The sequence below is a fragment of the Athene cunicularia genome (assembly GCF_003259725.1).
Source record: "Athene cunicularia isolate RWA chromosome 2 unlocalized genomic scaffold, athCun1 chr2_part2, whole genome shotgun sequence".
NCBI lineage: Eukaryota > Metazoa > Chordata > Aves > Strigiformes > Strigidae > Athene > Athene cunicularia.
The window spans coordinates 7,428,200-7,442,322 of NW_020799096.1; the positions used below are offsets into that span (position 1 = coordinate 7,428,200).

Below are 14,123 nucleotides of genomic sequence, written 5' to 3' on the forward strand. Positions count from 1 at the left end.
GAATAGGTGTGGAATAACACTGTGCTAACCGAGCCACTATTATGAATAAAAAAAAAGTAAGTGGTTTAGATAGTTTTTCAGAGGCTGTGTAGGAGTGAAAGAGCAATTCATCTAGCTGGTTGATATTCTGAGTTGTATGATTATAGGGCAAAAACAGAGCAGTTGGCAGAGTTACTTAATTCCCCCCAACCCCTCCTCCCTCACTCCTCTCTGTACCTACTCAGTCACATTAACTCCCTCACCTCTCTCAGAAGAGTAAGGCCTGGGAATGTCATTACCAAATTCAGATGCAGTTTTTGTGTGTTTCTATTAATTTCTCTTCCTCTCTAGGTTTCTAGATGCACAGGAAGGGTGGGAGATTTTTGCAACAACTCAAAAGTAGCGTTATTTGGCCTGCACTTATGCCCCACAGTCATAAATTGATGTGCAAAACCCCATATAGCTAAAGCCACAGTCCTGAAGAGCTAAGAAACTAATTGAAGAGGGTCTCATGGGGAAATATAGGAAGAAAGCCATTTGTCTGAGGGCGCACTGGAATTAAATGGCAGAGGCAGAAACATAACCCTAGAAACAGACACTTACCCTTGAAGAAGTTGATGGTCATCAAAAGGCAGAGAGAAATTTTGCCTGTCTATTTATTTCAGTGGGAGTTGAGTGCCCATATAGTTGTAGCTACCTATATCTTATTAAATACCTTCAGAAGTCTGTCTAATTTTATGTTGAGCCACTATATTGTGTTGTTCCTCTGGCCACATGAAGGATTCATTCATTCCCAGAAGAGCAGATACTGAAAGAGCGGGCTCAAATCTCTTGTTGACTTCATCTCAACTGAGGCAAAAATGTCATCCTACCTACCACTTTGTTTAGTTCTGATTGTTACAAAATACCTATTTTTAAAATGATTACTAGATTTATTTTCATTAGGCTGCAGCAGCCTTCTTGTACTAGGACTGACTCACCTCATACTACACTCATGCAGATGTAATTGCATTAAGTTCAGTGAAATTATTTCTAGTTTACACTGATAATATAGGGCCTACCCAGAATGAGTCACCTGATAATTCTCTTTAGCATGAAAAAAAAAATCTACCTTGTTCTAATTTAATTTTTTAATGTAAGCTAAATGTAGACCTATGAGTAATACATTCCACAGCAGGTAACAGGAGTTGAATGGATGTGGCAGTTCTAGCATGGCACGTGTGCAGCGGGAAAAGAACTTGCACAGATTTGGAAATATCAATAAGCCTCTTGCAGGCATGAGCACAGGAGAGCCCACAGGTATGGGAAGCTGTAACACCACCTCCTTTGAGCCTCTCATTCTTTCCCTCCTGGGAAAAAGGGATAGCTTGGATTTGTTCTGAAAATTATATGTCCCTTGAGCTTGACTGGAAGATGTGTCTGAAAGTTTATCCCAGAGCATCTGCTAAAGGCAATTTAGCAGCTAGTTCCTCTCTGCATAAACTCCCTCTGGTGAGATAAACTAGGATAATTTGTCCCACATCTTTTTTAAAATAAACAACTAAACAAAACCCCACAAAAAAATTCTCAACCAAACCAACCCAAATCCCCACCCTCTATTTTCTTGTTAATTCACACACGGTTGCTGGTTGCAGCCAACCACTGATGCTGGCTGTGGTATTAAAAGAGGCACCTTCTAATTTCCTTGTTTGTAATGATTTCATTTAATGGAAGGCAGGTGTAAGCGGTGGTTTATAAGCATATATCAGGTATCTGATGTGTTTCCAAAAGGAAACTGAAAGCTATACTTGGTAACAGCTTTATGTTATCAACATCATCTTTTTATAATCTTGGTGAGTGGCATGTTAGAGCTTGGTTTTGAAATGCTGGAAGTTCAGGCATAGAGAATTTTTTTTGCTAGATATCAGAATCTGCTAGTGGTGTTCTTTTTAAAGCCAGTGCATGCAGTAGTGATACTGAATCTGTAAGTAAGGGTTCTTTTAGTTCTATTCTCTTCAGCTGTAACATGCAAATTTAGTGCTTGTAAATGTAGTTGGTACATGTAAACTTGACTGTAATTGGACTGCAGGTGTGGAAACAAAAAACAACAATAATAAAAAACATATATATATATATATATATAATATATATATATATATAAAGTCCTCTGACTAAGGCAAATGCTTTTTTCCTAGTACTGTCATCTGTGATAGTACAGTTTTCTAATGCAGTAAAAATATTCTTGAGTAAAAGGAGCACTAAAGGCATAAGTGATCAGAAAAGTGATGTTATTGCTCAAATGCAAAGAGCACCCTAAGGCTGGGACACTTCTTTAAAATATACAAGGAAATTTTATCTTATCAGGAGTTAACGAACGGTATCTTTGCTCCAATGTAAAGCTTGACTGAAAGAGAAACACTATAAAATGATGTCAAAGTCCCTAACCTATAAAGGGAAAAATACTTCTGACAATGCTGGAATGCACCATAAGACACCTTCAGGGGAAAGAATTAACTTGTAAATAACTTCATTTGAACATTTAGAAAGTTATAGCAGAAATTAAAGTTTAAACAAATTTGGATTTTTGGGAATAAGATGTTTCAGTCAGCCTGGATGGGTATGGCCAATCAGGTGGGATTGTTTTTCAGCATTTTTCTTTTGTAAGAAAATTTAGTGAAGTTCTGTATTTGTTGGAATATAAACTTCCAAATCTAACCTCTTCAAAATGTAATTTCTACTCTACAGCATTCTGAAATTAAAATGAAAAATTCATAGAATCACATATATCCAAGTGGGCTTCTGCTTGTACATGTCAGCATCCTGAATGCCAGTAAGCTAGTCTCTTGATACTGCTATGAATATTTGCTCTTTTACTCCTTTGCATTTATTCAAGTTTAATTCTTCACACAGTAAAGTGTAAATGAAATATTTTTAAATCCTTTTAAAGTAAGTATATAGGATTTTTTATGTTTCTTCTTATTTTTAGGAAACAATAACCCTTGTTTGGGTTTTTTGGGGCTGCCTTAGCCACAATTTTCCATGTGCAGTAGTACCAGAGGTGAAAAAGCAGAAGTTGCTGCTTATAGCAGTATGCCCTTTCTAACACTGTTACCTACACATTGAAAAGGTGGGGAACATCTGTTAGTCTATGGCTAAACCACAGGGTGTTGATCTTGCCCTTCTCATCACAGTCCACACAGACTTGTTCCCATCACTACTTGGGAAATGTCGAGAACACTAGTTTTACTTTAAAACGTAAAGGCGGAGATTTTCACTTGAGACAGCTCAGGTGAAATCAGTGCTCTGTTTTGCCAGGCACTGTGCAAAGCCATTGGAAAAGGCTGTTGTAGGATCAAGAGCTCGCAGACAACGTACAGTGCTGACAGGCCTCTGCAGCCACATAGGTAACCATGCAGAAGGGCTCGTCATTACTGCTTTTCTCCCAGCACTGGCAGCCTGTGCCATTGCCTGTTGTAGGAGACAAAATACAAGATGCAGGAAAGGCTGTGAACCCCTTACTCTTCTCACAACTGATGTGATGTAAGGGTTGGGGAGGAGAAGTTTTGTCAGTATGCTTAGCCGCTCTTGCCACTCCTAGTCCTGGGCTCAGGGCAGTTAGGTCCCAAGACAGGTACAACGAAGTGAGGGTCTGTGGTCTGGTATCTGGGATTTGGTGGAGTGGAGAACTTGCTAGGATCTAGACTTTCTCTTTAGAGCAAGGCTGCTGTAAAACCGCTCTGATTTTCCACTAAGGGACCACAGCCAACGTGGTTGGATGCATCGCATCGCCACCATTCCATCTTGGTCTCCACAGATAAGGCCATACTTATTTGCTGGATAGAGACATAAAAACTACCTTACTGCTAGTAAGTAGAACTAAGTTTCTGCCACTTGCGCTTCCTGTTAAGTCATTTAGAGTAGTAACTCATTCTTCCCTAGCTGCAGCAACCCTGTCTTACAAGAAAGGGCAAGATGGGCACGTAGGCAGACACACACCCTTTTCTACTGAAGTTGGTAGCAACCACTGAGGTTAGCAGAAAGGAATGGCTACATCGGGTTTGGGGCAATCTCATGGCAGAAGTGACTTCACTTAACTGCTCCTGATTTCTGACCCTCTCCTTTTCTCTGCCTCACCAGTGGAGCCTTCTTATCTCAGTTGTATTTTGTTCTTTTCCTGCAGGAGAAAATACAAGAAAACATCACAGAGGTAAGAGTAAATCGCAGAGGACTGGAAGGTATTTGTGAGTCATCTGTCTCTTTTTGTTAGGGGGTTTGAAGGAGGATTTTCCTGTTACCAGATTGTTTTTTTTTTTTTTTTTTTCCCAGGGAAATGCCATTCTACTGATTGTTTCCCTCTCTGAAGTTCCATCTTGTGCAGCTGCTCCTAATCCCCTCTGCTGCTTAGTGGTAGTCCTCACCTCTGACGTTAGTGGTAGTTCTCCCTGAGTAAGGACAGAAATATTTATCCTTGAAGGTCAAACCCTAATAAACATCACTCTGTTCCTTCTGCAAGATCTGCTGGTTCTAACTCCTATCGCTTACTCACACTGTAATAACAAAATGGGTTGTGGGCTTGTAGTGTTGCTAATGATCTGTACCTTTGCAGGAGACTGAAGGAAAATGGGGATCCTGTTGATTAACAGGCCGTATTACAGCTACCTGATCTAGTTATCTTCCTGCCTCCTTGCAGGAGGGAGGCCCGATGGGGGTCTTTGACAGATTCATTTTTCTTTGGAGCCCTTGTGCTTGGTTGCTTCGGAGCACGCACTTTGCAGCACAAAGTTTTTTGGTGCTGTGCTGACTCCCCCTCCCCTGTGTGTGGAGTATTAATTGGTGACTTAATCTCATGGCATGCTGAGTATCTTTAGTTCATGTTGACTTTAACTGGATTTGAGACTCCTGCAGAGTGCTTCCTAAAGACTAAACCCTGCAGCTCTGCTGAATGTGCCCTTTAATGTTGTGTGATGATGGAGAGAGCTGGCAGATGAGCCAACGTGATGATGTGATGGGCTAAGACATCACAGCCATCCCTCCTGTTTGCTATCACCCTGCGCCAAAGATGATCACTCCAGTGCAGCACTGGCAGACGGGCTACGTGTGTGCTTGTGTGTCACAGCCACAAGAAACTGAAGTGTGGTGGCTTGAGTCATGGATGAGGTGGGTTTGAGCTATGACAGTTTAGTAGAAAATACCGATTTGGAGATTTCTGTGCTGAACTGAAATCAGTGGGCATTGCATAGTGCGAGACACAAGAACAGGGAGAAGGTAAATATGCTCCCAGTTGTTTTCCTAAATGTGGGGCTGACACTGTACTTCTGTTTGCAGCTCTATTTTTCTCCCCATTTCCCTTGCTGCTGCCATGATTGTTAATTAATTATGAACATGTCTCTGGCCAGATTTCTTGAGTTGCTACAAGAGGACTTGTTTGGGGGCTAAGATGGTTTCCAGAATCAGTGATTTCTCAGTGTGTGTGTGTGTGTGTGTGTGCGTGTGTGTGTGTCCCCTGCACGGCTCACATTATCCAGAGTACTGTCTTATCTGGGTCTGTTTTCTGTGTAGATAACCATGGCATCAGAAAGGTTTGTGTTCAGCATCTCTTCTGTATGTATGGGAGACTTTCTGTAAGCCTTGGAAGAGAGGTGAAGTATGTTAAAAGCTTCTACAAGCACCATACACAGTTGTATCGACATAGAGAGAATGGAATATGTCAGCCTGTTTAAACACACCACTACAGGGTTTTGTGCTCTATGGGATTTTGAACTGTCTATTTTTTTCCTCTCACTGTTACCTGTGCTTGCTGCCTGACCGATGGTGTGTGCCCTCACGACAACCGAGCAGACGGGCTTCATGGCCCTCTCGTATGTAACAACTGGTGTGAGCTCTGCGGAGGCAAGAGGCCTCTCTAGGGACCAGCACACACACATTCCGAGCAGCTACTCCCGACAGCCTCGCTCAGCGGGCGCTGGCTGCTGCCCGGAGGGCTGTGTAGCCCAACAGGGAAGCTGCTGTGGCTGGGAACCATGCTTTGCCAGCATCTGGAGCAAGTTAGCTGGAGAGTAAGCTTCAGATTTGAATTTCCCGCCAGCTGTGTGATTAAGGTACAATGCTAAATGGGAAACTGCAGGTACTGCCATTTGATGCAGAAGTGTAACATCCAGCAAAAGGAAGCAGTAGGACAGCGTTCCATTTAAAGGCTGGTTTTAAGTAGCATCTCTCTGTTGAGCTGGTAGTTCCAGCAATGAACATAAACTGGTAACTTGGATCAGATCCCCACCATCGTTTCCCATATTCATCTGCTGTGGGGCTTTCTATTTTCCTTTGCTATGTTTTTTCAAAATGATCTTGGTGGTTTCTATGTCACTGGGCTCTGGAGGGTGACTGGCAGCTGAAGTGAAATTATCTTTTGCTTGGTTTAGCTTTTTCTTCTTTCTGCTTCTCTTTGGGGAGTGCTATCTCTTTGGGGAGTTATGAATGCCTAGGTGATAGTAAGCAGCACTTAGCTATGTAGGAGAAACACTGCTGTCCTGGGTACCTTGTACTGTAAAGAAACATTTTCCCGAGTGCAGAGCTGTTGGGAAGGAAGATGAGATACGTGCAAGAAAAAGAGGAGAAAGAGTTGCAGTAAAATCTGAGCCATTCTAAAATTGTAATTGGAAATGACAGACACTGACTCTTATGTTGATTATTCTGTTAACTGAGTTGACTCAAATGCTTTTATAACAATAATATATTGATATGATTTTCACCATAAACTTGGAGGTTTCACAGCTGTCTAGACAACCCTAATTTCATTAGTGCCAACCTAGTAATTGTATCTGAACTGCTGAACTGTGGTGTAGATTAATCACAGCTATACCAGAGAAACAGGATATTTAATCAGAACTTGGGTCATCTATCATTCTCCTGTCTAATTCCCCATGGGTAAGTGAACAGTAGATAGCTTATTAAATAGTGACAGTAGAGGCAGTCAGCAGCAGGGAGAAGTAGACAGGAAGCCAAAGCTCTCTTGAACTTTCAGGTCCTGGGTCAGTTTTGCTTTTTCTGGGCCACCTGAGACCTCAGTCATGTTTGATTTGACTGTTGAGACACCCAGTTATCCTGAAGACAGATAGCTGTGGGCTTTCCCTGTTTTCCCGCCGGGACATACTTAACACCTTCAGCTCCCTGGGAGATTAAGAAGGAAATTAATCTTTCAGTAGCCCTTGGCAATCCGTCCTAGACAAGGTTCATCTGCTTGGGTGGCATTCGTCCAGTGCAGGCAGTTTTGCACTTCTAAGAACTCACTAAAGTCCTGTTTATCTTCTCAAAGTTTGTCAGATAAATAATCTGTGTTATTTTACGTGGCATAAATTTTCCTCCATTACGATCCACAGCCATGCATTTTTATTTCACCAGTAGCACAGAATTGCAGGTGTTGCTGTTTTAGTTCAGTTGCATGTTGGGCATGTTGGTTGTACAGTTTAATTTTCTATTAAGATTCAGATGCTTTTTTTACAGTGAACTCATTTTAGATAAAACTCAAGTAAAAAGAGTCCCAGTGTTTTATCCATCCATCATGGATGGATGGGTTTTTCCCTCTAAGTACCTGTTAATGCTTTACATGAAGTACAAAGTAGAAAAGGAAATGTAACCAAAGTGCCTTGGCTTGTGACCTTAAAAGAAGCATCATAATAGGCCCTGCAAAATACTAATGTGTTTTATTTAAAAGTGATTGTACTCTAATTAAATCAGGTTGACATCTGATACAACCACATGGCTGAAACATCAAGCCTTCCCTAATTTTCGTAAGAGTTTTGTTGTTTCTGCTTCAGATGATCAGGTAGGAAACCCATAAACAGAGATCTTGTTTTCCATCCCTTTCTGACACTTTTCTATCCTTTTTTATCTATGTCTGTGATTCTCAATTCCAGTTTGCTCCAGCATTTAGTTAATATACTCTTGGAGGAAAATGTGAATGTGAACACGTTCTTCCTTAAAAAAAAAAAAAAAAAAGAAAAGCAAGGTAGTTATGTTAATGTGTGACTCAAGAGGTGAAACCATATATGCGCCAATGGGGTTACAAAATAAGTGGATATATGTAATTTTTCCCCCAATATTTTTAGTTGATAGTAATCTTCAGGGTTATTCATGCCGATACTTCTTCAGATTAAAATAATCTGCTGTCTCTTTTGGATTATGTCAAAATGCATGTAAATTTATAACCTTGTAAGTGTCGTTCTAGGTAACCTTGAAACTAGGCATTTACTCAGGACCAAATCCTGTGAGGAAAACCCTGCGCTGGGGTTAATGTTGTCCTTTAGTGCTGTTAAAACACGCTGAAGAGATCTTAATTGGAATGAAGCATCAGTGCTCTCTCAAAACTGATTGTCTGAGTAAGGGCTCATATATGGTGGCAGCTGTCACTGCCATTGATAGAGTAATGTAGACTGAAGGGGACTGCCATGGTTTAAACTCGACCGTCAGCCAAACACCACACAGCTGCTTGCTCACCCTTCCCTGCCCCAAGGGCTGCAGGAGAGAATTGGACGGGTAAAGGTAAGGAGACTTGTAGGTTGAGATAAAAACAATTTAATAATTTAAATAAACCAAAAATAGTAATGATAATAATGATAGCAATCATAGAATATCCAAACAAATAATGCGTCATGCTTAGCACTCATACCCGGCCTGTTCCCAGCTAGCGATCCCAGAGTAGCGAAAATCCCAAAACTGCAATCCTAGAAGAGAGCATGAACTTCTGGTCAAGCTTCATTTATATACCGAGCGTGACATTGTATAATATAGAATATTACACTGGCCAATTTGGGTCCATTGCTCTGGCCGTGCTCCCTCCCAGCTTCTTGTGCACTTGTATACTAGTAGGATGTGTGAAACTGAAAAGTCCTTGATTTCTTAGCAACAACTAAAAATGTCATTATATTATCAACATTCTTCTCATACCAAATCTCATACTGTATCCAAAACACAGCACTATTCTAGCTACTAAGAAGAAAAAATTAGCTCGATCCCAGCTGAAACCAGGGCAGAGATCTCCAAAGGTTGTCTCTTCCAGCTCTGGGTGCTTGAGAACATCACTGTGGCGCTGATTAACTCTTGGCATTCATCAAGTTACTTAATTTGACAATATGCTTAGTCCTTAGTTCTGATACCATTTCATTTCCACAGTTTATCTATTGACCTTGCAAGGTTATCTTAATTACAAATAATAAAAATACCCCTAATTCCTTAAGCTATGCAAGTAATTATAGTACTGCTTAGCTCGAGTTTTTCTTTATATACAGTATCCAAGAAATTCCAGCAATACAGGATGCGTTCAAGGTTGATATCCTAATCAGTAGCGCACACACAAGGCAGGACTTTGTCAAGATTCTCTGCAAAGCGCAGTCTTTTGGGTGCTGAGACCTCCTCAGGTCCCTGTAATTTCAATAGAACTTCTTGAAACTCTGCATTTCAGGGAAACTGGTACGTTTTCAGTACGAGGCTGATGGGTATTGTGCAAAAAGAGATCTGCTGACTTATTCTTATAATATTACACGTGGAGCTGGTTCTGTTAAATTTAATGAACACTTAATTTCAGTAAAAAAGGTATTGATTTGTTGAGTGCTCTGTAAGCATTGCACTGCAGAATCATAGGTGCTTTGGGAAAAAATTGAACCTGGTCGTGTAAATAAAGCTTATGATTAACCTCTATGTGAAGGGGGCAAATTAAAGTGACATAGGCAACCTTAATTTGGTATTTCCTAGCTTTCTGGGTGCTTGACTTTGCAACCTGAGTGATCCTCTGATGTAGTTTAAGTGCCATCAGATACTGGCAGCATTACACGTCTCTGAAAAAAAGAGGCTGTGGTTCACGTCAACAAAGCTGAGTGGAGTTTGTGCTTTAATTCACAGAGGAAGTTTATATTACTTGGCTATGGGTAGAGAAACTTCACGCTGAGAGGAGAGGAGGAAACCCACCTTCTGCAGAATCCCAGCTTTTGTTCTCCTAACACTTTCTGTAAGAGGAAAACTTTGAAACATTGGAAGTAACAGAGGCTTTTACATACACTCCCACTTTCTGACCACCTCCTATTTCCCTGTTTAAGAAAGCTGGAAGATGGTAGTGAGATCAAACTCCATACAGATACACACTTGTTTGTTGTTTTGTTTTGTTTTGTTTTTTCCCTTCCTGCTTTTGAAATCTTGCTTAGTTTTTCTACTCGAAAGGAGGCAGCCCTTTCTTAATATGATGGCTGTGGTAGAGTAAGGTGTAAATTTTGGATTCCTGACATGATTAATGGGATTTATCTTCTTTATCCAGAGCAGGAGTAAGTTCAAAATAATTATGAAACATGATTAAATAGTGACCAACTCTTTCTTGCTGATATACATTCCTATTATTTTATTTTATTATGCATCTTATATGGTGCTGAATAATTATAAATAAATACAAGTCCTTAATGATTAATGACTGCTAAAATATTGAATATGTTGAACATAGTTTTTCAGTTGATCTACAATACCTAAAGAATTACTGGTTGGGCAGAATTTGTTCTAATAATAACACATCCTTCTTGCCAGATTGGAAAATGGAAGAAGTAGTTTCTGCTACTCAGATAACTGTGACAAGTGCCCTTACCTGTCAGAAGAAAGTTATGTTCAGGTTTTTCCTAAACGTGTTCATATTTAGGTGAAATTCAGCCATAAACTTCAGTATCATTTCAGCAGAAGTGGTAACACACTCCTGCTTTTGCGTTGATCCTCTGTCTGTACGTGACACTGGTTTTCAAAATGTAATCATGGTATCATCTAGGTTCAGATTTTACAGATACTGTTTGTATTGATTTGTTAGAAGTTATCTGTAGCCCCTAGATTTGCAAGATTTATTCCCTTTTGCTAGAGTAAGATTTGTGTGAAATGAAAATTATGTTCAAATGTCATAGACCTTAATGAAGATAAACTGGTATCAAACATTGTTTGGTATCAGATCTTCAAACCAAAATGACTTTGCCAAGTATAGATGCTTTATTTTTAAAGGCTAGTAGTGCCTGACAAGTTTTCCTGATTTGAATCTTGGGGAGAGGGCAGAGCAGAAGTCGTCTCGTGCCTTCTACTACTTTTCTAGGCTTTGTTATGAAAAGTTGTCTGAAAAAAAGTTGCTGGAGAATAGGTTTTTCACTAGCTATTGCACCTGGGTGATTAACACTCTTAAAAATAAGCAATCTAGACTAGATGCACTATAACCTTATGATGTTTTGTCACTTTCTGTTTCCACCAGTTAGAGCCAAACAAAAGAATGCATGTGTGAATCTGGAAAGCTGCGTGGGGAAGAAGAAAGCCAAACTTCTGACACCTTCCCATTGAGTGACTTTGGCTTCTTTCAGTGACATCCAGTGCTCTTCTCACTGAGTTATTTTTAGCTAAATTTAAGTGGCTTGCTTTTTTCTTTGGGGTGTTGCAGTTTTCATTCCTTATAGGCATGGAATATAATTCTGCTTGTGGGTGCACAGGTACCAGTAAGTGTTAATTTCCATTTTAGTTAATCTGAGAGCATTTACTGAAGCATGTTTGAAGAATTAGGATTTGGTGAGGGGATGTAACAGAGAGTTCTCCTCTCATGATTTACACAGAATTTATATAAGAAGGGAATAAAACTTAATGAAGAATTCAGTTAAGCCCTATATTGTTGCTTATTAGACATGATCTTCCTGTAAAATGCTATTGATTTTTAATTTTGTTTTGTTTTGTTTTGCTCCTGAGAAGTGAATTACTCAGATTTGAAGCATGCAACCCAGTGAAACTTCCTGAATGCAAATGACATTAACTTTAATGGTCATATTGGTAGCATAAGAGGGAGGAAGCTAAGACAGTTGCTTCTCATGCAATCCCTCTGTGGATAATCAGCCTGTTCATTTCCCAAGTCTGGATGAAAACAGTTTACACTGCTAGTAAGGGGCTTTTTTTTTTTTTTTTTTGAGCTTAATGTAACTGTTACACAGAGGCTGCCCTATAGAACTTCTCTTTTTGTCCTTTTCCTCTTATTTGGTCTGCAGTTTCTTGATAATCTCTCAATGTTCACAGAAGATCTGCATAAATAACTGGAAAAAAAAAATCAGTTTTTATTTCCTGGTAAAAATGTTAACACAAATGTTAAGACATCTGTCCTGTCTCCAATCCTTCCTTTCCCAGCTGCCATTTCCCATTCCCTCCTTCCTCCTCAGCCCTCTTTCCTAACTGTGAATTTTTCTAATCCACAGTGTAAGGAAGACAGGTTTTATTCTTGATGCTCTGTATCCCACCAGTCTTTCACTAACACACACTACACTCAGAAGCACAGTTTGGTCTGTCAAAAAGCTTTCCCTCCAAGGGGAATTTCAAGAAGCAGGTGAAAAACCCTACAATTTGTGATCCCACTGCCACTTGCTCTTAGGCTGTATCACTCTACCCTTCAGCTGAGCATCAAGCAGTTCCTGGGGAATGAAACACCAAAAGAAGGAAGAAAACAAAATAAATGTTTGGGTTTTCTTTTTCTTTCTTTCTTTTTTTTCTTTTAACTGAATGCTAAATTGCATCTGGTCAAACCAATAACCCCAACACCTGCTAATGAGTTGATCCCTCTGAACCGGTGGTTCAAATAGCAGATAGCTAATCCACTAATTTATCCTATCAAGCATCTATTATGTATGAGCTATAGCAACTTCTAGGTGATTTTCAGTATGCTGTGTAGTTACAAGAAGCTGGTCATTTACATTGCCCTTAAGATGAAGCGTTTTCGTGACTAATTCAGAACTCCTATATTTTAGCTGTGTCCCAGATTCAATTTGAATTGATAATGAGTTGTTTTAATCCCTGTCTTTGTTTTAGCCGTCAGACCAATGGACAACATTTGGAGGAGGGGTAAGGAAGAGAGAGGGAGAAAGAAAAAAAATTGTTAGTGACATTATTTCAGCACTTAATGTGGGAATGAGCTTTTACTTGGAGACCTCCAAGTGAGGGCAATATAATTGAAGTCCTGTATAAGCTTCCAGCCTTCAAAATATCTCACTTCCTAAATGTGTGTCTCCCTTGCAAATGATGAAGAGGGAATCCTAAGGCGTTTTGTTAAAAATCTATCAAATGCAAGGCATGAGGCATTCTTGCTAATTTACCCCAGCAGAGAATCAGCTATCTTCTGGCAGCGTGGCTTTTCCTCAAGAGAAATTTCTCACTTTTAATGTGGATTACACTGGAGCCACTAACAAGTCTCATAAAATCTGGGAAAGCTATAAACCCTCTTTCTTCATTGCCACATCAGAGAGTCTCTCCAATTTCTACTGAGTAAGCTCTGTGTTTGCTTTAGCACATTCTCAATAGACTATCCAATTTAATAAACTGTTCAGCTAAGGTTTAGAGATACTCTGAACTAACACTAAAAGTGAACCTCAGGTCATTTGAAAAAACATATTTCTCCTAGATGCCATAGAGACATCTTAGGCTAGTATCAGGACAAAGGCATTATTTAAATGTTTTCCTGTTGCTGTAGTGTCAAAATCATGCATAATATTGGAAAAGTTAATAGTAATAGGAAATGTGATCTGTGTGTGAATACATATTTGTAGGCAAAGAAGGGAAGGAGGAAATGAGTGGGCAGTACTGGGGAGGCAAGGGTGGATTATAGGGCTGTTCAGCTTGGTTGCATGATACAAAAACCAGTCCAGGTTGCAGTCAAGGCTGTTAAGTGGTTTATAGGAAATCAGTTGGATCACTTAGGTGTTTTCCCAAACCTATCCTTATCACATAAGCAGTACCAAGCTGTGATGCCTAGTCTAGATGAGAAAAAGATGGGTTTAATGCATCATCTACCTTATCTTAGTAGGTGTCTTTAAAAGTCTTTAAGAGGACTCTCCAATGCAAGGAAAACTGCAAAGCAAAGCAATGCAAGGAAACACAGAATTCTCTCGGCTGGCTAACACATGGGGGCTGAATGTGATCTATCTGCTCCAATAGTTTAAAACTTCTGTTAGCTAATACATATATTTTCATCCTGCTGTTTTAAAACTGTTTTATACCAATTATATTTAGTATTACTATCTGGTTTGAGGCTATGTTGGATGTATGTTCAACACAGGCCTCTTCCAAGCTAGTGTGAGAAGACACTGGCACAAAACTGTCTGGGAAAGGCAAGAAACTTTCACCTCCAAGAATAC

General features: G+C 39.8%; 1 protein-coding gene across 6 annotated transcripts in view; it reads left to right on the forward strand.

Annotated features, from left to right (window-relative positions):
- Positions 1–14,123, forward strand: part of PDE1C (phosphodiesterase 1C) — a 318,823-nt gene that overhangs the window by 128,768 nt on the left and 175,932 nt on the right. The window contains exon 3 of one of the 6 annotated variants that reach the window (XM_026844002.1): positions 4,139–4,165. The exons of the other annotated variants lie outside the window; for them this stretch is intronic. Coding sequence (XP_026699803.1) covers positions 4,139–4,165 — 27 coding nt within the window. The remainder of the gene's footprint in view (positions 1–4,138; positions 4,166–14,123) is intronic. 6 annotated transcript variants of the gene reach the window in all.